General features: G+C 38.8%; 2 protein-coding genes across 3 annotated transcripts in view; one reads left to right on the top strand and one right to left on the bottom strand.

The window, feature by feature from the left end:
* Window positions 1–2,602: 2,602 nt before the first annotated feature.
* On the bottom strand, window positions 2,603–18,646 carry ATRIP (ATR interacting protein). Of its 2 annotated transcripts, XM_087745021.1 has the most exons (13): window positions 18,161–18,646; window positions 17,936–18,018; window positions 16,224–16,394; window positions 15,446–15,561; window positions 14,981–15,141; window positions 13,493–13,588; window positions 12,564–12,693; window positions 10,615–11,346; window positions 9,818–9,960; window positions 9,109–9,200; window positions 8,109–8,192; window positions 7,587–7,836; window positions 2,603–6,235 (listed from the first exon to the last, which is right to left on the bottom strand). In XM_087745021.1, the coding sequence occupies exons 1-13, from the start codon at window positions 18,570–18,572 to the stop codon at window positions 6,168–6,170; spliced, it is 2,538 nt and encodes an 845-aa protein (XP_087601147.1). In that variant the 5' UTR covers window positions 18,573–18,646; the 3' UTR covers window positions 2,603–6,167. The 2 variants fall into 2 exon arrangements, with proteins under 2 accessions (XP_087601147.1, XP_087601148.1); XM_087745022.1 differs by lacking the exons at window positions 2,603–6,235; window positions 7,587–7,836 and having other exon boundaries at window positions 8,155–8,261.
* A 2,047-nt stretch (window positions 18,647–20,693) lies between these two features.
* Window positions 20,694–23,721, top strand: part of IPPK (inositol-pentakisphosphate 2-kinase) — a 60,259-nt gene continuing 57,231 nt past the window's right edge. Inside the window, exons 1-2 of the mRNA XM_087744685.1 lie at window positions 20,694–20,759; window positions 21,336–21,382. The gene's annotated coding sequence lies outside the window, so the exon portion shown is untranslated. The remainder of the gene's footprint in view (window positions 20,760–21,335; window positions 21,383–23,721) is intronic.

The raw sequence follows: 23,721 nt of genomic DNA on the forward strand, positions 1-23,721 counted from the left end.
TCAATTTTGTTTTCTTAGCCTCAATTTGAGTGTTATTTAGGAGTGTGTCTGCAAAGCTACATTTTACTTCATTGTGTTTGACAGCTAGTGTTACCAAGTGTACTTTAAGTCACATCGTATCATGAGTATCACTTTTGGTAGTGGAGACTGAAGCCTAATCGAAATTACAGGTTACAACATAAAGCAAGGACAATATAAGCTCCAGAATGATATTCTGACAGTATGCTTCAAAGCTAATCTAAAAGGGTTGCTTCTAAGGCCTTGTCTAGCCTAAGGAGTAAATTAAATGCCTGAAGTTTGAAAGCATTAGCCAACAAATCCCAAGACGTTTGAAAAGTCTAGTGTAGACAAGATGTTAGACTTCAAGGAAGTCTATAATTTGATTGAAATTTAATATCTTGTCAACATGTGTTTTGACTTGTGTGTGGAATATTGTGCCTCATTTATCAGCTTGACCAGTTGAATGTGTGAAAACATTTTTGCTGATGTTTTTGTGTACTTTCAATAGTTTTGAAAAAAAAAAAAAAAAGCTTTTGAAAGGTTGTATTCATGCCCCTGACTCATTAGTCTTTCACTTGAAAATATTTTCTTTGAGCAGGTCAAGAATGCTTTTTATAAGACACCAAGTAGTACTGAGTTGGTTGAGGGTGTTCAGTATATAATCATTACTACCTTGAATTGCCAGCTAAGTTTCCAATGTAGGATTTAAAAGAAAAGGGGAGGGGGAACACAAACAAAAAAAAAAAACAACCTCCCCCTTCTCCCCCCCCCCCCCCCCAACTTATTCTAAAAGAGTTGTTTATCATGGAATAATCAGGTAGTTTTGTAATGTTACTTCTTGAATTTGTTGGAGTTTCAGATGCAGGCTGATAATGTGTTGCAGGTCACTTCCAATTTTATTTCACATTTTCTCAACAGGATTTCTATTAGTTAACTAGGGGCAGCAGACAAAATGTATGCTCCTAAAAACCTAAATCTAGAAAACAAATATAATTAATGTTTGGGCTAGAAATTACTCCAGGAAATTGCAGAGTTACTTCTACTTCTGATGTTTTTGTTGCCACTACTTTTTAGTTCATCTGTTTTTCTTTTCCCATGACTTTTCAGCAGGTGCTTCTGTGAAATATGGCTGAATTTAAGAAGTGACATACAGAGAAGCCTCCTGTTCAGAGGAAAGCTGTGTGCCTTCCCTTCTCTTTGCGCACAGGTCTGAGGAACAGGAGCTAGTGTTTTGTTTAAAACCTTCAGATTTCCTTTAACGAGCACATTGGGTTTCAAAGTTACCTTCACCCTCTAAAATTGCAGCAAAACGTTGTATAGGAGAGCAAACCACTGAACTAAAAAGTTAAGAGCCTGGGGTTAGGTGAGGAATACTGCTGGTTATGTTTTCATAATGTTTAATCAGCAGTTGTTTATGGTAGCGTGAATTTTTCCAGAACAAAACTTGGCATGCATCTTAAAACCCATGGCAGGGTTGCATGGAGGAGCTGGACACAAAGGAGGGAAAAACTTCAGCAATTATTGCCAAACAAGCAATTATCTTTTTTTTTTTTTAAGTATGGAAACTTAGTATCGTATCTGGGCATGTATGATAACTTGCCAGGTTTGCTGTAGCCAGTGGTTTGGGGCCTATTTTTTTCCCTCAGGTTAGTATTTGACCTCATCTACCTGTTAGTATAGCCTGCATCACAGGAACCTGGTGAGATTTACAGCTTTTAAGTAAGCTGTATAGGAGGGGAAAAAAAGTACCCGAGTTAAACCTGTTGGAGGTGAGAGAAAGCTGAAGAAAATAAGTTATTTTATCTTTTCGAGAGCTCAGGCATCTGTATTGACAGAGTAGTCTCCTCTGCTTCACCTTTTTATGGCAGTCTCCACTAAGGGCGAGTTAGCGATGTTAGAAAGGATGTCCTTCTGTTGTAAAGTGATTTCTTCAGGTTTGAGACACAACTAACTACTTTTGTCAATACGGGATAGCGAGGAGGCTCTGCCTGGCGTGGTGAGGCATGGACCCTCTCTGGTTTCCCTGGGGCTGCACCGTGCTGTGCAGGTTCGGAAGCAATGCCATTTCTGTCTCAGTGCTGTCCCTCCTCTCCTGCAAACTGACAAGTTGGGTGGCTGTTTCACTTTTTGTTTCTCTAGAGTGAAGAACAGTTCAAGATATGTATAAATCAACCTCTGATATCTTATTTCTCTTACTGCAGTTAAAATAACTTTTGAATCATTTACTGGAGACTTTACATTCTAACATCTCTTGCTCCTGCAGTTGGTTTTTGTGGTTCACTCTCTGATGTTACTTTGGCCCTGGAATCAGGTAGGATCTGCTTTAGAGACTGCTGGATGGGTGTCGCAGCACAGCTGGGCTGTAAAGAAGGTCTTTAGCAAAACAAATTGTTCAGCTGCATTCTCAAAATACCAACCTGCAATATGCACAGAGAAAAAAAATTACTATTCTGTTATCTCTGTTAGGAGACTCTGCAGTTCGTACTGAACGTGTTGGCCCTCGTTCTTGGAAGCATTTTGATAAACTTCAGCCACAGGGGGTTTGTAGGTCTTTATAAAGCTCACAGACCACCTTTTCTTATCAGTCTGCTAAATTCTAATCAACGTTGCATAGTTTTTATTTTTAACAACTTACACTGTAAATGGAAGTTTGCATTTGCTATTACATTCACAGCATATAATACACAGTCTTTACACAGGCAGATTGGAACTGCTGCATTTGACCTTAATTAATATAACCATAAATAATAAATATTACTGACTGTAACTAACATAAACCCCATTATTCAATGGTTAAAATAACTGACTGTTCTAATAGTCTAGCACAGGCTAAACTTTCTTAAGCAGTAGTTCACACTAGTGGGATTAATATGAATAAAAACAACTCAGGTCAGATCTTGCATACTACATGATGAGGTATTTTGTATTTGCCATCTTCACCTATTACAGCTGGGTTTATAAAAATGTGTTTTGAGACACAAAACAGTTGTTTGTCTTGTCTGTGGACATTTGCTTTGATCAGGGGCTGGACTAGATGACCTACAGAGGCCCCTTCCAACCTCAACTAAATGATTCTACAAGTTGTAGAAAATAAGGTGTTACCTGTGCAAATTCTCCAAATGTTTTAGTCAATGAAGCATCATTTACTTTATCTCTGTATGTAGCTTTAGTAGAAATAAATTGCTGTGTGTTTGAACCCATGTAGTACCTCAGGTTCTTGAATCACCACAGGAAGATGCTTAGCAATGCAATGATACCTCCTCCTGTGCTGCGACTGTTCAAGGGGTAGTGTCAGTAGATCTTAAAATACAAGTCAGCAAGGCAGTCATCCTCCTTTTTGCATAAAGTTGCCTGAGTAATGGATAAGCTAGTAGAGCTGATCGCTTTCTTCATTCAGCTCCTGCCTAGCTTTAGTTCTGTCTGCTCGGTACAGTTCATTGAGGAATAAGCCAGCTATACGTAGCTCAGCTTTCAGCAAAGGGGAAACTCTAGCTGCAATCCCCATGGGCAAGAAAACAGATGGGTGGCTGCTGCTGACTGATGAATGTGATAATCATGTATAGAACATGACTAGTGTTTATTGTTGTTGCTCAATACTTCATTATTCAGTCCTGTGACTGTGCTTGATCCCAGAGTAAATTCCTTTTCTCAGCTAATACAGAGGCACAGCTTATCTCTACCATGTTGGGAAAATGTGAACTGGCCTTGAAAAAAAGAGCTGCTATCCTGTAAATTCTTCAAGGAGCGTCTGATGAGAACAGTCTGAGTTCTGTTATTTTTAGGTCATGAAGATAGTAAACCAGTAGCCCCATAATCTGTAAAAATGCTTGTTTTTTTCAGGGGGTGATCAGCTGTTGTATACATGATTGGATCTCTTTAATCCCAAGAAAAAAATCCCAAGAGAATGTAAAAAGGGAAGAATTACTGAAGGTCAGTACAATCTTGCAATAATCCCAACAAAAGATTGGTCACTGTAAATGACTTAAGAAATAATGAATTACGGCAGTTCTGTAAGTATGCCTATGTCTGCCTTTTCTCTATAGGAGTGCAGCCTCCTTTTTCCTTAGGAGTGTGAACTTTTCAGTTACAGAAACTGCCTTCATTTTTAAAAGCTATGGTTTAATTTCATAATACCATGTTACTGTCATTTGTACTGGTGAAGGTGTAGGGTTTGGGGTTTGTTTGTTTGTATATAGCCTGGGCTATACCACTTTAAAAGTCAAAAGTGGGAAGAAAACAATCACTGTAGATGTACATGTTAGGGTGTTGTCTGTTAGAGTGGGTGGATGGGAGGGGATGCAGTGCCAGAAGGGAACAGTTAGAGGTATTTTCCTAGCATTTTTTTCCCCACAGATAACACTTCTGTTTATATAAAGTTTAGCAGTAATACACATCTCCCTTTTACTAAGTTGCCATACACCCACCCTTTAGATGAGGCCAGGAATTTTTTAAACAAGTTTTTATAACTGGATTGCTTCAACAATTTAGAATTCCTTAACTGTTTTTTGTCCAAACTCCTTTTAATAGTTCATTTGGTCTATTCACCCTAAGTGTTTAAATACATCTTATCTCCATAAACTTAAATTATGTGGACAAGTCAAATAGTTTTGTCATGCTGAAACTTCCATAGCATGTCTTGTATAGTTGCCCTGGTGGCAGTTCTAGGCTAGTTACCATGCAAACATACACGCACTCGGGCAGCTTTGCTGTTATGTGCTTGTGCATCCTTCCTTGCTGCATTTAAGCAGGAAAATGGAAGTTCTCCAGATGCTACAAGGGACTTGAAACCTGATACTGAGAGGAGCAGTTGGCAGCTTGTGTGTTACAGAAACGAACAGGCCATGCCTGGTGGAACTCTCCCAGCTGTTGCTCAAAGAGGAGGCTTAGCCCTAGGGAGATGCTGGATTATTACACTGGTTATTCCTGCATATTGGTTTCTGGGAAAGTTCTCTTCAAAAGTGAAAGCCAAGTCAAGAGCTTGCTCAGCACACTGGAGTGGGGCTCTTTTACACCAGGGCAGGACACAGCCTCTTTGGGTTATGACCAGAGAACTGGATGTTTCCCAATTTTCCAAGGGCTTCCTTCCCCCTGTAGTACTCTCTCTCCTCCTGGAGCCAGGCTTGTTCTGAATCAAGTATCTGTCAAAAAAATGAAAAAAAGCTTTCCAAATTATTTAAAAACACAAACCTGTAGGCTCATTTTAGTAGCACTCACACTTCCCTTTTTAGGGTCTAAGGTTCAGCTAACACCTGCAGCTGAGTATGACAGCTGGTAATCATACACACTTGAAAGGGTATAGCAACAGTTCTTCCTCCAGCCATCAGTGTTGTATCCTAGGAATGAGATGCTCATTCATCTTTACTGCAATGCCTATCCAGGTACTACAACCAAAAAACCCACTCACTCTGCACACATTTAAATATCCTTCTCTCACCATGTAAGATGCTCTCCTCAACATTACCATCTTACTCTTCTAAGGTAACTTTTTTAAAAAAATAAGTTCTACTATTTGTTGTTTTGGCATCTCAATAGTTACACTTTCAGCAGATTCATGAAATAATAGAAAAATAAATGAACTCAGGTGATCATTACAGGGCTTTGAATTTCTTGCTCAGAACTGAACTGCCAACTATAAGTTATTTCTAGAAAGGTTTTTAAAATCACAGTAAACTGTTTACTAATGTCAACATGAAAATTTTGGAAGTCAAGCAAGAAAGTGTTACAGCTGCAAGAGAAACAAATATGTTCAAAAGACTTTCATATGAACTCGGTGATCCCAAACATCTCAGCACATTCAGCATCTTAAATTCAGCTATAGTCACAGTAAAATGGAGAACACAATAGTGAAATTTCCATTCCGTTCACAGCAATTTCATACAGGATGAAATTCACAAACAGAACCAGTCATAAGCCATTGAGTGGTTTTGCACAGCAAAACAGTACATTGCAGTATAATTCTTACATCAAAATTTCTTTGCTTTCAGCTACATTTAGATGGTGCTTAAATAAAATAATCACAACGAAGAAATGTATCTTAGTTGTGCTGCTTTTGAGTGCAACCTTTAGATTATCACTTAATAAAATATATTATTGAAATTTCAGATTTACACTGGCAATGATTATTATGATTTAGATGAGGAAGGACAGAGATCTTTGCAAGATGTTAGCTAGCTGGAGTCCATTCCTTGGTCTTCTGCTTCTGGCTCAGAAGGATACAATTCATCCAAAATCAGCTCTGCAACAACAAAAAGTCATGTTTCAGAGAGTAATTTTTCTACTTGATATAGTATAATTATAGCTGGTATCTGTTTGCATTTGAAAACATTCTGACTGTAGAAAGCTACAGCAAATATCTTTTTTCAAGGTTCAATGCAAACAGGTTTTTAGATACGTGTTTTGTCATACAAACTTCTCCCCCGCTTTTCTTTAATGCCTTTTTAGGCATTAAAGGAGAGAACTATCTTGGACCGCAAATTAAATTTAGCTATTAGTGGAATAACAGTAAAGGGCACTTTGTTATTTTACAACTAGTTCTGACTACTTATTACATTTAAAACCTCATTTTTGTTAACTAATTTTAAAAAGCCACTAGGAAAAAAGTACAGTATTTTGTGTTTTAGAGGAAGGACATAATGCTAACTACGGGTTTGCAAGCACACGTGTGCACCACCATCCCCAAAATCACAAGCTGTTACACTGTTTCGTCCATTCCCAAGCATAACTAGACAAGGCATTAGGCAAACTTCTAGAAAACTTCAGGACACTCTAAGCAATTGGAGTAGAACAAATACATGGCACACCGTTTAGCATCTCCAGAGAAGTCACTGTAACTAATAGTGGCATGCTTGCATGACCTGCCTTACTGATGCAATACGTACACCAACAATGAAGGATTTATCACTCCAGCTCTGAGGAAGACCAGATGCCTTGTCTGGTAAATACCAGATTGTAGCAAACCACATACTGACATAAGAGCACAATCTTCACATCAGCTCTACAACGTGCATGTAAATAATGCCGTGAGTGAACGAAGAAATGGCATCAAGGTACAAGGAGAAGCAATTTCACAAGATTAGCTCGCTCTAGGAAATGGGCACCAGAAGTGTGCAAACCAAGGGGCAAGTCCTGATGGACATGGGCTAGAGAAGCTTTTGGGGTAATGTAGGAAGGCTGGGGGTAGAAGAGGGAAGAGGAAGAAGAGAGAGATGTTAAGGGGGGCGAGGGGACCAATTGCAGAGAGAAGGTGTAATGCTAGTTGGAGACTTGGAATAATTTTTTTTTTTTAAATAAGGTAACATATAGTGCAGATTGTTCTATTAAATAGAACTGGAGTATAGGATTTTGTTTGATCAGAGAGTAGGGGCATATTTCTATGGAGAGAACAAAACTATTAAAGATAGTAGAGTAGTGATTCAGTATAATGAAGATTTAAAAGCACTAGGCTACGGACTGCCTTCAGAAGTCTGAGCAACAAACAGCCATGGTATTTGTTACATGGTACTTGTTAGATGAGGAAAGGGACAGAAGTGGAATTTCTATTTCTACAGCATGGAAAAAAGCCACCATTATAATTTCACTCGTTTTACCTTCACAGGCACTCAATTTTTGAGTCTTTTTGAGAATGGCTCTTATGCCTGGCATGGCTTGGTCATACTGATGGAGAACTTCCAAACAGTGTTCATGAAACAGTTTATCTTTCTGAGACAGGCTGTGTAAGAGTAAAACAGTATCCCGTAAAAACTGAATAATTTGTTCCTTATATGCACACAAGCTGTTCTCAGATCTTCTAATCTTCATCCACTGTCTATGTAACATTATAATTAGTGCCTTAACCACCTGCAAGAGGAAAAAAAAGTGCCTCAATACACAAAGTAAAATTATAGTAATGGAAAACTTATTTCATTATGAACTTTACTGATTAGTCTCTTCAAAATTCAAAATTTTAGAATATTTTCTAGCAAGCAAAAGCAAGCTTCCTAGAAGGTGGCATCCTTTAAAGTACAGTACACTTCTTTTTTCATTGTAGCTAAAAAAAGGGCAAAAAGCTATTTCAGCATTGAAACCTTTAAGTTCTCAGTAGATTAAACTCAGCCACTGTAGTGACGTACCTCGAGGTTACATTGGCAGTCTGTACCAGGTAATAAAACTGCTGGACTGGAACACCGCATACACCTTGTCAGGAGTCTAACTGTCTATTACAAAAACACGCAGATTGCATTATAATGAGTACTAGGGTTCTGCAGAATTATCAAACAATTAAGCTGCAAATAAAGGGAGGTAGAAATGATATTTCATTACTAGATTCAAACATTCTTGTTTTTTCCTTAACAGTTGATCTTTTTTACCCCAAAAAATTGCTAAAGTTTATTCCCCTGTAAAACTTTACAGAGATAAAATTTGCCTTGCACAGAAACCTTTTCAACCTTCTGATGAGAAAGGCTAACAAGGTGCAGTGGGCCTTAATTCACTGCATACAAATAATATGTTTACACTTAATATAGCAGTGTAGGTGGGGGGATAATGAAAATGGTTCAAAATTCTTTCAAATGAGAAAAGTGAAGCAAACAGTAGAATCTCAGACAAGTCACCACTGTCAGTACAAACACCACAAATTAAGTTCAAAAGCTATTCTTCCTATATATAATCATGACTATTATATAGCAAGCTAGCATTTCCACTGAATACAATTAATATAATCTTAAGTCGCTACGGACTGCCTTTTATATGTAATAACTCATAAGATACAGTTCAGAAGTAATTAATACAATCAAAATGAATCCTAGACCTTGCGTCCTTTTACTCCTCTATCAATCTAAAAGCAAAATAAAGCTTAGTGTTGAACATTTACAGCCATCCTAGGATCTTTCTTGCTTTTTCAGTGACTTAACTATGACTATTATGACTGACTTTAAGAATAGTTACTGATTCAGTTTCAAGCAGCTACTCTTAAAAATCAATGTAATCCCTTACTGCAAGCCAATACTTTCAGTATTCTGTTTCAGTTGGAGAAAGAACCTGTTTTCGGACCGTTTGTGCATTGCCCTGCTCCTCCCACTCCCCCAACTGGAAATACCAGGAAAAAGCATATGAACAAACAGATGTGGTTACCTCTTGTTCGAGCTGAAGCCAAAGCATTTCAGATGCTGATTTATCTGGTCTTGATGTAATATACATGTATAGTGCAAGAAGAAGACAGGTATCTGAAATAGAGATAACTTTGTTCTTTTGCCAACTAGTCAATTTTTTATGACAAAAATTAATTTTGTCACACAAGAAAACATTTCAGAAAATAGATAGAGTGCTATCCTGGGATTCATGATACAGGCTCAACTTCTTGCTTTACTTCAGACATCCTAAGCAGCGCTAAAGAAACTGGTATCCCTAAACTTTATATATGCGTTTGTGGTAACAGTGTCCTACTTCATTCATAAAGAACTGGACAAAGACTATTTGTCATGCAGAGTACTGGGATCCCTAAACTCAACACTGTCATGAGCGCAGAAAAATAAAACTTCAAAACTCCTCAAAAGCCCTTTTTTCCTCATCAACCGTTCATATAATAAACATTAATCTGGTGAGTAGTTTTAAAAATCCACATGGGTATCAAAAGCACTGTATGTAGACAGATACCACAAGACAAAATACTCTTCAAACAGTAACTGCAACACTGCACTAGAAAACAAGTTTTCAGGTAACATAGCAGGCTCTTTGCCTTTGGGGGTTTTAACACCTTGGAGCAAGGCCTGTTTGCATTACTTTTAGTTATGCTAACTAACATTCAACTGATAACAGTTCTCTGTGTTATGCAGTCTGTTACCTGAATGAGAACAAAGTTGAGCAACCAACATGTGGTGTTGAGCAAGAATAGACAAGAGTCTCACAGTCAAAAGGACAGCAGGCAAAGGAGTCTCCGGACACAGACAACGGACCAGTATCTGGCTGCTCAGTAAGTGCTGAAAACTTCAAAAGAAAACTCAGTTATAAATGGGAAGTGCACTGACGAGTTGAAAATACACTATTTCTTGTACACAGCATCATAATTTGTGCCTTTTTAGCAATTCAGAATATACCTGATCTCAACTTACATGTCATTAAATACAAAATACACTAAAAAACATATTCTGTTACATTTGTCAGTCAGTCTGCAATTCATACTACGGCTCTGTATATTAGACCATTAGCAGACGAAATGTCTCACTTTTTAGAGTGGCATTTTACCTCCCAGAATGAGACCCTATGCTTTCATTCATTATCCATATCCCAGCAACCACAAAAACCCCAAAATTAATGTTATAGATATTCTGATCAACTGCATATGGCCTTAAGAAGTTTTCTCACTTTAAAGTGACAGCTATGCAATGAGGCAACAGCATCTGCTTCATATTAAACATCAGAGGCAAATCTTGTTACTGATTGGGGGCGATTATCACATGCATTAGCAGCAAAGGCAGTAGAAAGATCTTGAACTGTTTCTCAGAGGTGATCTGAGAAATGTGACATTCTCTCATACATGTCAAAACTTATACTGTCATCTGCACAAATTAGTTTCAACAGAGAATGGAAATTCCTAAACAACAAGAGTCTGAAATAATTTTAAAGCTAAACCTGACTTACTTTATTAGCAAGTCCATTGTTGAATTTTCAGCTAATTTCACCAAAACTTTTAGGCTTTGGTTCAGTATACTATCAGTCTGGGAGCCTCTTGCAGCAGAAAAAGCTAAAACCTGAACCAGCTTTTTAAACAAAGAATGTTGATCTCGATTGTTATTTGGAGCATCCTGTGGAGCTACAGGCAGCCCTCCTTGTGTCCTGGTATCTTCTTTATTATCACACTGATTATCACACAGCACATTTTTGTCCATCTTGAAAACCTCTTCATCTCCAGCAGCAGAACTTTTTTCCACTTCAGTAGACAGCAATGTGTGGACAACATCCCAGCTATAAAATGCCAAATAATAAAGAACACCCAGTGATATAACTGTAGTTTCTTCAAGAGACAACCTGAAGTCCTCCTTACTTGACACCATATTTGTGTTGGTTCTGGAAGAAACAGCTGAATGGTTTCCACAAGAACCATTTACTGACTTGTCCGCCAATTGTACCGCTTGACAGTATGCACCAATATGGTGTTCTACCAAGGGCAAGAGATGCACAGCGCCTCGGATCTTGCAGCGTGTGAGGTGCAAGAACTCTTTCTGGCATTCTGTTGCGCTTCCTTCAGATAGTCCTTCATCCATAGCAATCAAGTTCAATCCTGTTATTGCAAGTTTTTGAGCTTCTCGCAGGGATACAAGAGGAGCAATTTCTTCTCGAGTTGTCCTGCTGCTGGGTAGTTGTGTGGACTTCCTATCCAAATAAAATTAAAAGAAGGGAAATATTTCAGAAGAAGACTCAGAGAACATAGCTGAAATTTGAGTTATCCATATTTTGAATCAAATAATAGAAAGGCTAGAGTAGTAAGAGGTGTCTTCCCAAAATAAAATGTAAATTGGGGGGGGGGAATCCTACTCCTTGATACCTGCATGGAAGAGCAATTTCAAAGCATTCCTAGGTCTTGTGAAAATAGTCAGAGCTTACAGCTGAGTAACTTCAGCAGCTCACTATAAGCCATTGTCTGAAACTACATTTCAAACACTGGCTTCCCGGTTTCATGCTTTTGATAACTTGCCATATATTCTTATCTTCCCCTGATGTTATTTGGTAGCTTCTGGGAAGAACAAGTATTTGTACATTACTGATCTGTAATATGTAGGGGCCTTTAAAGGACTACAACAACAATAAAAAAATTATTTTCTTGGCCAGAGATGAGAGAGAGTTCAGCTATTAACTAGTCAAACTGCAGCCACAAAGGCCAAACGCACCACCGCTACTTGCCCTTGCCATTTATGCAATGGGACATGAGCCTTGCTATGAACCCACAAAACACAAGCATTACTAATAAAATAACATATCAGAAAAGCAAAGGTATTTCAGGAGCTACAGTCTACTTCTTTAAAGTGAAAAACGATTACATATATCTAATATTCATATTTAAAATGCTTTACCGGTCACTATAAATATATCTTGGAAAATTGCACATAAATTGTATGTTACAAATTGAACATAGTTTAGACTTTGAAGATATAAAGCCTACTGTTCTTTTGATCACATTTTCGACATTTACTTCCCACTTAACTCATGATCATGTTTATAAGCTTACCTCATTGCAATGCAAGTTTTATGGTTAACAATAGCAGCTGCTAACAGTCACTCCTAGGTTTTCAAACATGTTTCTGTGCCTTCCCCAATATATAATTAACTTAGTTTATCTCTTAGTGTTGTTCTACTGTTTGGTATCTATGATAATCAGAGATTAATAATCAAAGATGCAGAATGATGTTCCAAATTTTGCATTAAATGGCCTAAGGAAAACAGCATTTAACATAAGGAATGAACTATCCTACATGAATAAGCATTTCTTAGTATAGAGAATGCCACTATACTAAGAACATGTCAGATGCAGTTTAACAAAAAAAAAAAAACAAACAAAAAAAACCACCAATAAAAACCCCCAAAAACCTTACGATTCCAAATAGTTAGGCTGCAATACAGCTCCAGGTAGAGGTTCAGAGTTACTGCTAAGAAGATGGCAGAGTCCTAGTAATGACCCAGGGACAATGGGCTGCTTCATCAGTGCATTTAGTAAGATAGAACCTGAAACAATACATAATTGTCTTTGGAGTAGCTTTACCATCAACTGCAACATCAACAACAATGAAAAATTAGTATTTCAAAAGATCAGCCTTATTTACAGTGCATTCAACCTCAAAATAATTTTTTCAGTACAAATCTTCTCTCTCTACAAGAGAATGATTTTCAGAAAAATCAATTCAAGATATGATTTAAACGTTAACCAAATTATATTTAGACAGATTTTAATTACAATCACATATTAGCAAAATAGCTCGAGCCAAATGATCATGTATCCCAACTATCCTGATGACTTGCCCTCCATGTTCCAGTCCACACATTAAAATTACGTGACGCGATTCTATTCTGAATTGGAAATAAAACAGTACCCTGAAGACTTCCTGGCACTGACTGTTGTAAATGTTGCTTTATTGTTTTTACCTTCATTTAAAAAAAATGTACATTTTTCCTGTTTTTATATTGGTTTACAATAAAAAGCATAATATATTAATACTGAAAGAACCAGACTTGTAATAAGAAGCGTCTTGATCCATATCCTTCCATAAAGCAAAACCCAGGCAAACTTTTTTCTTAAATAGAATAACAACATAACAATGTTGTTAGGATACAAGATAATAATATAATCTGAAATGTTTTACTGCAAAATCACAATATTCGAAGCAAAAAGTGACTAGCTGACCACCACTATTCTGTGCAGTGGCACTGTACATAGCAGGCTCCTCAGCATGACGCTGCTTAGTAAAGGCATCTGAGCTGTTCCTCAGAAATGCTTGCTATTTCTGTATTAACAGAATTAAGTTACCTTGTGTGTTTCGTTTAGGTAGAGAGTTGTAGGAACCGTTTTTTCCCATTGCTTCATGCTTCACGGATAAAACTTCAGGATGGGTTATGTTACTGTCTAAAACAAACAGTAATTATGAGTCTAATATGATAACTATATCGCTTATATATCTATACCTATCCTTTACGCACATTGTTAGCCATATCTGTTATATACTAAGTACACCAGTAAGACATTTGTCTTGTATAACTCTGATATGACAAACAATAGTCAAGAGCTGTGGTGCAAGTAGAATTGCTCCCCAAAATAAATTAGAAAAGTGAATAAAATTTCACCTTTACTATCAGATGTTCCACAGATAGTTCAGTGCTATTGCTCTCAAAATTTTTTTTTAGAAAAAACCAATACCTTAAGTTGAATTCCCATCACTAGCAGAGATTTACATGACTACGTTAGTTAAAAATCAACATAAAAGTCTAAAAAAATTTAAAAATTGAGCATTTCATAATCTTTCAGTCATCTATGTATGTCACAATGACTAGCCAACCTGAAGCCAAAAGCCCTGCAGGGTTCAGAAGACAAATAATCATGTGTGTTTTTCAAACAAATAGGCATATTGAGTGTTGTTACCATAACACAGTCGGGAGGCTGAAAAAAACAGCAATACTAATGCTTTAAGGCGACTGTATTTTTCTTTTTGATGGAGTTCATACTGCCCATACAGTTTCAGATTGAATATTTTAACTGATAGTAATATCTCAGATTTTTCATGACTCTTTCTGTAAGGATAAGTTGATGATATCCAAATTTCTTCCATTTATTATTTCCTATTGGAAACATCGCAGTCGGCTGCTATAAAAACCCACCATTTTTGTTTCATATTATAGCGATCTTCAAATGCATGCATATACTAATTTCTTAAGCTTTACTCAATTAGTTTCAAGATACATTTTTGTGAGAATTACTGCCTTATACATAAAAGAGGAAATGAGTATACTGTTTCAGTTGCTTCTTTCAATACAGCTAAATATGTACCCTTTAAAGTAAAATCCCCAAAAAGGTCAGCTTTAAAGCCAAAATCACGAGAGTATGAAAAAAATGCATTAGCTGACTAGCAGACCGATTCAAGAAATAGGCAAATTATTTCCTGTTCTTCTTTGTTCAGTGAGAAAGGCAGATTAACAGTTTGGATATTTTAGTTCATCACATAATAAATGAAAGCTTTTCATCATGGCCAATAGCCACTTCATCGTTGACATCTTGGCACCTGGTATACAGGCATTACCAAGGTGTGAATTAAAATGATCTTGATGCAAATTTCAGTCATAGCTATTTAACGCCAATTGGTATAAAACGGAAAGAAATTTAAGCAAAACCAAAATAAAACAAGCACTTGTTTTTCTCTACAGTGAACTTACTGAAACTGTTCAGTCACATAGCACAAAAATCCTTATCTAAGGCAGAAATGTTCATATGCAGCTAAGTGTTGCAGGCTGTACATGGGTTTACCTTCTTTGATTGAAGTAGTTGGGGCAATCAAATTTACTGAAGAACATGATGGTCTAGTGGACATTTCAGCATTGAAGGATTCCTTTGTAGGAAAAGATCTTTTTCCAGGCTGTGGAGAACATCCTTCTGATTTCACTTGTATTCCAAAATTCTTTTTAGGGCTAAAATAAAAATCAAATACTTAGATGAATCAATACTTCTTTTGTAATTATTTTATTAAACCATAAACAAGGATCTATTTACATAGACGTTTTAAAGGTACTTCACTATAAGCTCTTTGCATTTCTGTCACAGATACAAGGAAGGCTCCTTTTGAGTAAATTCCACAGAGATCAACGGACTTTTTTTGGTTGTATTTTTTAAAGACAACAGAGCCAAGAGTTACATGGAGAAAGAAAACCTCTTTAATAGTTTAAGCCCACATATTGTAAAGAGGAACACAAATTCATTTTCCAAAACTCCTACCTTGGCGTTAAAACTGTCTGAGTAACATGTTTATTTCTTTCACAGTTCTGAAGTCGCGTTCTTAGTTCATTCATTTCTGCATCTTTGAACTGCAACTCTGTCTGTAATGACAGTAACTGAAAGAGGAATTAAAAAGACGGTTTTACTGTTACCAAATAATTTAGAGGTGTTATAACTTGCAGAGCAACTAGGATTACCATAAGACTTCAAGATTACCATCTACTTACTATGAACTCTGCATAAGATCTCCATTTTTATGTATGCTAGTCCAATTAATACTATCTTAGAACCAAGTGTCAAAATTTCAGGCAAGAAGCACATGACTTGTTAAGACAGACCAAGTGCCATGCAGAGCATGACTAGAGTGAGGCTGTTAACAGCAGAGTAAACAGGATAAAAGCAGCCACTGTCCTCTTCAGGGCTTTCAGAAAGATGACTGCAACAGGAATAGCAATCTGATCAGACTCATAAAGCATATTATGTCGCTTTTTTCCATTTTAAAATACATTCCAATTTTAATGTTCTTGGGTTTGCTTAAAAAAAAAGGCAACAAGTAAACAAAAACCTCTACCACTTGAATTTTACTCTTTTATTTTGGCAGAAGAAAACTCTCAGCAAGTTCTTACAAATGCTTTCTTCTAGACAAGAAAATAAAAGCATACATCATTTGGAAATTTCACACAAATGTTATTCCTTTGACTAGATGGTCTGTGACATCATTAAGTCATACAATTAGCTTCTGCGTGTGATGTGCAGGTAATTGACATTATTTACAAACCTTTTTGGAGAACTCTTTTTCTTTTTCACTTAAGGTCTGAGATTTTTGCTGTTCCAATAGCATGTACGATCTTTTCTGTTCCTCCATAGCATACTCCATCTGCTGCATTGAGTCACGCAAAATTTTAATTTCTCCATTTTTAGTAAGAATTTCATCCTGCATTTCTTTCAGCTGCAAATAGATGAATTCCATTAAAGGATGTATATAACCAAACGTATGTATTTATATCACTATGTGGCTGAAAATTAGGTATATTTATACTTTCTAGGGAGAAAAATGCTCCTGTAACCCAGTTCAGAAAGTCTGCAATGTTGCTTCTAACCTTTTCCTCATTAAATCTGGCTCAGCTACTGTTTTCTCTATCAGAATTATAAAATGACAGCAAAGGCACGTCTTCATATACCGTCCTGGTGTCTTTAAGAGACCATTCTTCTCTTTGCCCTTCTCTGTGATCATGTTCTTTTTTTGAAAAGTATGCTAGTCACACACATCAATAATTTATTCATTGTTTGGAGGATAACAATGATAATGTAATTATCGTATTTCATCTAGCATGGCAGCCAACAAGCACGCTGTGCTAAGACAAGCTACCACCCCCAGACAGTATCTTCACGACATATATAGTCTCTAATACTTTCCGAACAGCCATCACCACTCAGAGACAAGACTTTGGAGAGATAATAAACGAGTTACTCAGAGAAGCATGGAGAAAAAAGAAAGACACCTCTATACCACTATGTAAAATTACGGTTTACCCCCATGTTGAACGTGGTGTACGCGTAGGAGCTTCTCCAATAAAGGATATAATAGAGCTGGGAAAGATTCAGAGAACAGAGGTAAGGGTGATGAGAGAAAAGTAAACAGAGTAGGACCCTCCCATCTGGGAGAAAGCACAACTGTGAGGAAACAAAGGTCTATTGAGGTGCAAGTGCTATGCACAAGTTATTCCTTATTTACTGCCCCTCATAACAGCCATGATCCATCCACTGAAAATCACTAGGTGCAGAGTTAAAAATAAAATCAAAATCAAAGAAGAAATTTCTTGACACAACGTGTTGTTAAGCTGCGGACCTCTTTCACACTAAAAGGTATCCAAAACCAAACGCACAAGTGTTTAAAAAAAATACATTATAAAACATTAAATACATGTATAATATTTCTGGATTGGGAAGTACCTACATAACATTTTACCAGAGGCTAAAAGACTATTCTGGTAAAATATTATCATAGACTTGCTCAAGTCTTATATTCTTCCTAAGCCACCAGCCAAAAAAGGATGGACTTGGTACAGGCATTTGTACCTTCTTACTTTTCCGCATCTAATTCTTCCCCATAATATCTTTCCATAAGGGATCATCAGAAGGTAAAGTAACATAATACAACTTAAAAGTCACTTTACTTTCTCAAATTTTTAAGTTGCACAAAACCACTCTTTGCTGGTGAGCTGACAGGACAGGGGAGAATGGATTTGATAGGAAACAGGTAAAACCGACAAATTTGCTAATCTGAAATGACCAAGAAATAAAATATTGCTCTCACTCTTAATATCACTAGAGCTGTTTCTAGTATGACGCTTTTAATAGATCCATGGATTTCAAAGATTACTAATCAACTTGATTAGAATGAAATACTTGGAACCGAACTCATCCCACATTTCAGTTAGCCCTATCACAAAATTTGCTAATTTAGAGAGGAAGGAAGATATTGCTAACCTTCTGTTTAATTTCTTCATGCTGTGTTTGCAGTACTTCAAACTGGAATGCATCTCTCATCAGACTATCTTCCGTACTGTTTCCTGTTGCAGAAAAAAAGCCAAGATCTGTTCTGAAGCACGGATGATGTATGTACATCACTGATGACTTAACATCAAGATTTTGTTATTTGCTATTACACATTCGGCAAGGCCGAACCGCGCCCCCCCGCCCGGCCACACCGACCTTTCAGCCTCCCTCCCGCAGCGGGGTCTCTGCCGCGGGCCAGCTCCGCCGCCGCCCGCCGCTCGGCGCTGCTCGGTCCGAAGGCGTCCCGCCCGCCCCACGCCTGTTTCGGGAAGCCCGCCCGGGGCCCCGCGCCGCCGGCAGCCTCCTGCGACAGCGCCTGCGAAGCCAGGATGTCGATCTCCTCCAGGTCGTCCGCCGTGAAATCGTCGTTGTCCCCGAAGGGGTCTCCCGGCCCCTCGTCGGGCCCAGTCGCCCCCGCGCTCTTGGGGCGCTTGTGGGGCGGGAAACCATTCACCAGGGCCCCGCCGCCGCCACCCGCCGCGGCCGGAGGGGCTGCCCCGGCCCAGCCCGCCCCCCACAGCGCCGGGCCGCTCCGTTTCCGCGGCCCGAGCGGAGGCTGCGCCGCCATGGCGGCGGACGCTGGTGGCCCCCCCGGCGGGCTCGAGGACGCTCCGGGCACCGGGACCGCTGACGGCCCCGCCGGCGGCCCCCGGCCCAGCCACGCCCCCCCACGCGCTGCCCCGCGCGCGCCGCGCCTCACCACCCACCAATCCCCGGCGGGCAGGCCTTCCCTCAGACCAATGGGATAGCAGCCGGACCTACGGCGGCCCCCGAGGGTCAAACCCAGCGCCGGTGCGCCGCGGCTAGCTGTAAGCGTCCCCGCGATTGGCCGCGGCGACCCACGCTGCAAGCGCCTCGCTGATTGGCTAGAAGGCGCGCGGACAGGCGCTGAGCGGGACGGTTGAGGGCGTGGGGAAGGCTCGTCCTGTCAGCTGTGTGAGGGAAAGGCTGCTGACGTCAGACCGTTAGCAGGTGATGTCACAGCACGTCGTGGTGAGGGGTGGGCCTGCTGATGTAATGCCAGGCGCTACCCTACGGTGTGGTGGCGGTGGCAGCTGGGCAGGTGCGGTCACATGAGGTGGCTGGGCCTCATGCAGCATCACAGATGCAGGCTGCAGCAGGGCTGCCATGCCAGGTCAATGATGTCATGAGCAGCACCTGGTGATGTCATGGTGTACAGACCCTGCAGGGCAGGGTTGGTGGGCTGCTGGGAGCCAGACTGGATGCTGGCCTGTCCTGTGGCATGGTCATGCTGGTGCCCTGAGCTTTTCTGTTGCAAGATGGTGCCAGGCCACATGCTGGGAGGGTGGCAGTGACACATCCTGCCGGTGCATGCCTGTGCATGGTCGTGGTGCTGCCAGCCATCAGACGAGGCCACCTCTGCTGCCTTTGCCTCTCTTGGAGACTTACAGACAATGCTCTTACCTCTCTGGCACAGGATTGCGGAGAAACTTTACAGATATTTAGACAAATATGGATCCTAGCTGTTGTCCTAGTAGGGCATTTGTATTCTTGATCCTTTCTTTGTGAGGAAATCCTGGGGTAGCTGCAGAGGAACACGAGACTCCAAGTAAGCAATGGTGATTTTGCTTGTACCCCATCGGAATATGAGACACAAGGCTGTAAGGAAAGGAAATTTTATTTTTACTCGACAAACTCATGCTTGTGAAGACCAGAAAGCACTTACTCTGATTTTCTGTTGCAGACTCAAAGGGATGTTATGTCCTCAAAAGTTGTCCTTTTTTTTTTTTAATTGCAGTGGTAATCTAATACTTAAGTCTATAGAACAGCCCATTACAAAAAAGACACTTTGCCCTGTAATATTTGCCCTCATTGCCAGAAAGGTAGTAATCAAAGTAATTTTTCACTTGCTCTGCTAATTCATTGGCAACCATGTTGTTTACTGGTTAAATGTTTAGTTGCTTTAGCAAAGAAATGGGATCTTAAATAGGTTATTTTCATGTTTGTTATTTTTTTCCCAATGAAGTGGGACCAGTAAGAGAGAATAGTGTCGGGGAAGTGCAATATTTGCAAAAATTCTGTACTAAAAACCTCCTATTAATTTACCGGCATTAACTTCCTGTTGTAATCATATCTTGGTCTGTTTTTAAAAGCTGTATAAAGCGGATTGAAAAATATACTTTCCAGCTGATGTAAGCTCTGTATAACTTAGGTGGGTATGAGGTCAGAGCTATGTTGATAAACTTTTTAAGTGTAGGCTAGACAATGGTCTTGCAGCACATTTTTAGAACAGGATTAGTAGCAATTTTCAGTGCTATAAATCAGTTTACAAATCACTTGATGGTCTTTAAGTGAAAAACACTGTGCTGTTAGTATGACATATTTCTAATTCTGTCAGAGAATTCTGATTTCTCTTGTTAATTTCTCTCTTTCTCTCTATGTGCAGCAAACTTAAATTATCACTAGACTGTAATTTGCTTTATCTATCCACTGCTCTGGCACAAGCAGTAATAGCTTGTGATCAGCCAGTACAGCCAAAAGAAAAAGAAAGCACTGAGGGTCAGTGTTCTCAGCTGTGCTATCTCATCCCAGCTTCTCTGCTAAAGTGACTGCAGCTGATCCCTCTGAACTTAAGCAGGCAGGGCAGCTGCATCTAGTTGGCAGAGGTGCACAAAAAAGGAGTAGTCTTGGAGGGAGACAATGCTTCTATCACTGTAGCTCTGAGGTACTGGCTTAAGGTTTTCTTTTTGTTTTTCTAAGAAGCTGTGTTTTATTAATTAGTGTACCAAACTGGGTAAGTTATGGAGGGATTTGATGCTTAAATCATTGAAGGTACCGTTATTTGTATTCAGAAATATTCTTTTTCTCACTGTAGTGGGAATGGTAACCTAATGCTTGTCTTTGTAGTCTAGCGATAAAGAAAAGGTAGCTCTTGCTTTTTAAGAATGGTTTGATTTGATTATGTTTAGAAAGAGATGCTTCTATGAGATGGAGTAAAACCAAAATTCCTTGCTTTGTTTAAAACCTCTTCTTGCAGGTTCTAGTGCTCTGTTTCAGCTATTTATGTTTGTAGAGACATGTACTGAGACCTTAATTTAAGTAATCTAAAAGGAACTTGATTTAGACTTTACTTGGCCTTAATGCTGCTTTTTTTTTATAAATTAATAAGTTTGTGCTATCATTATTATTACTATTTTTTGTTATTGTTACTTTTAAATAACAATATACTGTATAAGTGATATTGCTTCAGTTTTATTTTCTCCTTTTCTTCTAGGTGAAGTTGAGGAAAAATGGAATGATAGAATACTTGCATGCACTTTCTTTTTAAAAAGGTAAACCAAGATACTGACTCTGTTTTCCTCTACTCCAGGTGTTCCTGGTAAAGAGAAATGACTTGCAGATGAACAGAACAATAAAGTAAGTCTGAGTTGATGAGCTAAAAAATTCTTTGTGAAAGAAGGTTATATGTGTTGTAGCTGTTGCAGGAATTATGCAGCCACTATCTAGTCCATGTTAGGAATTGTGCGGATGCCACCTCAACAGGGCTTGGCCCTAGGTTCCTGCTTGAAGAAGACAAGCTGCTAATCTGCTGTGTAAATAAGTGGTTTATTTAGCTGATATGTAGAGCAGCTCGAGCTGGAATTATTGGAACCCCCAGTACTCTCTAAAACAGCCCACTTACATAAATGGTTAGCTTAATAATTGGCAAATAACTAGTTTCTTGATGAACCCTTCCCAGAGTTTGTTTTAAATACTACTGCCTATGGAATCATTTTCTGTCAGGGAGATGAAAGTCAAATAGTTGCATATCTATTGACTTCTTTTTGTCTTTCTGTGGCTTGCTTACCTTGCGCCTTAAATGTGAAACTCCCTGAGGAGAATACAGGAAATCAAAGTGTGACTTTAACGTTACCTGACAACTGTGGCATCTTTTTGTTTTTATAGCCAGACCTTTTTACCTTCTTATTTCAATTGAATGGTCCATTTAGGACTAGTGGATCCAGGTGCTAGACCTCAATCCAGTGAGCACTAATCTGTGCTATCAGTGTTATAACATTAACATTTACTCTTGTAGTACTTCTAACTACTTTTCATTTGCTTACTTAGAAAGCTTTTCTACTCTGATCTTTACTGAAGTTTCTCACAAGTGAGTTAAAACCAGATCCCTTAATATCTGTCCTGGCTTTAGCAGAACCTTGTCTGACTGACTTGCAGTAAAATCAGGCTGTATATAATTGGGAATTTGTGTGTATATTCACATGGGCACATGCAGCCTGGAAGGGAGAGGCTCTTTAGTGTAATTGAGCATGAAGTTTAATAACTTATGTCTGGATTTGTACAGTTCTTAGTGCTGTTAACAGTAATGTTACGTTTATTCTGGAATACTAGTAAGAATTTCGTAACTTACTTCAAGGCAAGTGTTGTTTCTTTGGCCATTATCTTAATGAATCTGGAAATGAGTAGCTGTCGTACTGCATTTGTGATAGTGCTATCAGGGTGTTAGACGCTTTGAAGTCATGCAGTATAGATATGGTAGGGGAAGTCTGTATTTCACAAATGCAAAGGAAGGGGTGTGGATAAGGTGGGGAAGTGTTCCGAGATAAGCACCTGACAGATCATGCAGAATAAACCCAGAGATTGTCTTAAAGCAATGGTAAAATTTTGTTGTGCAGGAATAATGGTCTAGACCAAGTAACAAATAACACAGGCTTACTCTTCTTATTTTTTTTTTTTTATTGCCTTCACATAACTAGCAAGTGGTGATTGTGTCTGCTCAAATGTAGGGTGATACAGTCCATGTGCACCAGGGTGGCTTTACTAGTGAAGTCTCCAAAGCTGGAGAATTGGGTTTTGTGTTCTGATTCTCAAAACACTGAATAAAAGAAGACTGAAGTAACTGGATGACTGATATGTCCACATAACAGCAGAGATTAATTTTTTAGCGTAATTTCTAAAGTCTGACGTACTGAAATGCAACTGGACTTCAGTGAAAATTTGTTCTAATAAAATCTTGATCCAGATCTGAGACTTGATTAGGAGAAGAAGCAGTATGGAGCTAACAGCTGTGAGTGAGAGGAAAAGAAAGCACAGAAATCTCTTCGTTCTTGAAGAAGAGGAGGTGAAAGAAGATTTTTTTTTTTTCTTTGATAAAAATTGCTTTGGTTAGGCTATAAAATGGCATACAGAATTATACTCTAGCTAAGCTGTGAAGTGGGACTGTCAAATAGGTGATAGCATCTGAGTTTTGGACAAACGTCTATAGTTTTGTCATTTGAGGTTCTTGGCCCTTTTGTCTTGGTCCTGTTACTTGCTACTAGAGGAAAGGGAGGATAAGAAGTCTTAATCATCTTAATTGAGTAACATCAAGTAAGGAGGCACTACAAGAGTTCTAATGTTGTCATACTGTTACAAATAATTTTGTCCAAATTGGGTAGGAACTTGCTTTCTTGAAGTACATTTAAACAGAATGAGTCTGAAGAAGCTTTAATTGTAAATGTAGTGAGACTTTTATTTGAATGTTTCAACATATCAGGTGGCCGAATCTAGCAAAAATAAACTGTTGGGGGTGACCTGTAATTCACTAGTAGTTTTAATGAACGAACTATCAGTCCTGCTATTGCAGGTAACTGGGCATTCCCCTGGGAGCTCTTCCTGTGCGGGATGAGGTTTGGCTCTGTGATGAGCTGTTTTCCTGTACCCCTGTAATTACAGCTTTGATGATTTTTGACCCTTAGATTAAAGGGACAGAGGTTTGG

The sequence above is a fragment of the Nipponia nippon genome, unplaced genomic scaffold (genome assembly GCF_047370975.1).
Source record: "Nipponia nippon isolate SJK-2023a ecotype South Korea unplaced genomic scaffold, ASM4737097v1 scaffold_9, whole genome shotgun sequence".
Classification (NCBI taxonomy): domain Eukaryota; kingdom Metazoa; phylum Chordata; class Aves; order Pelecaniformes; family Threskiornithidae; genus Nipponia; species Nipponia nippon.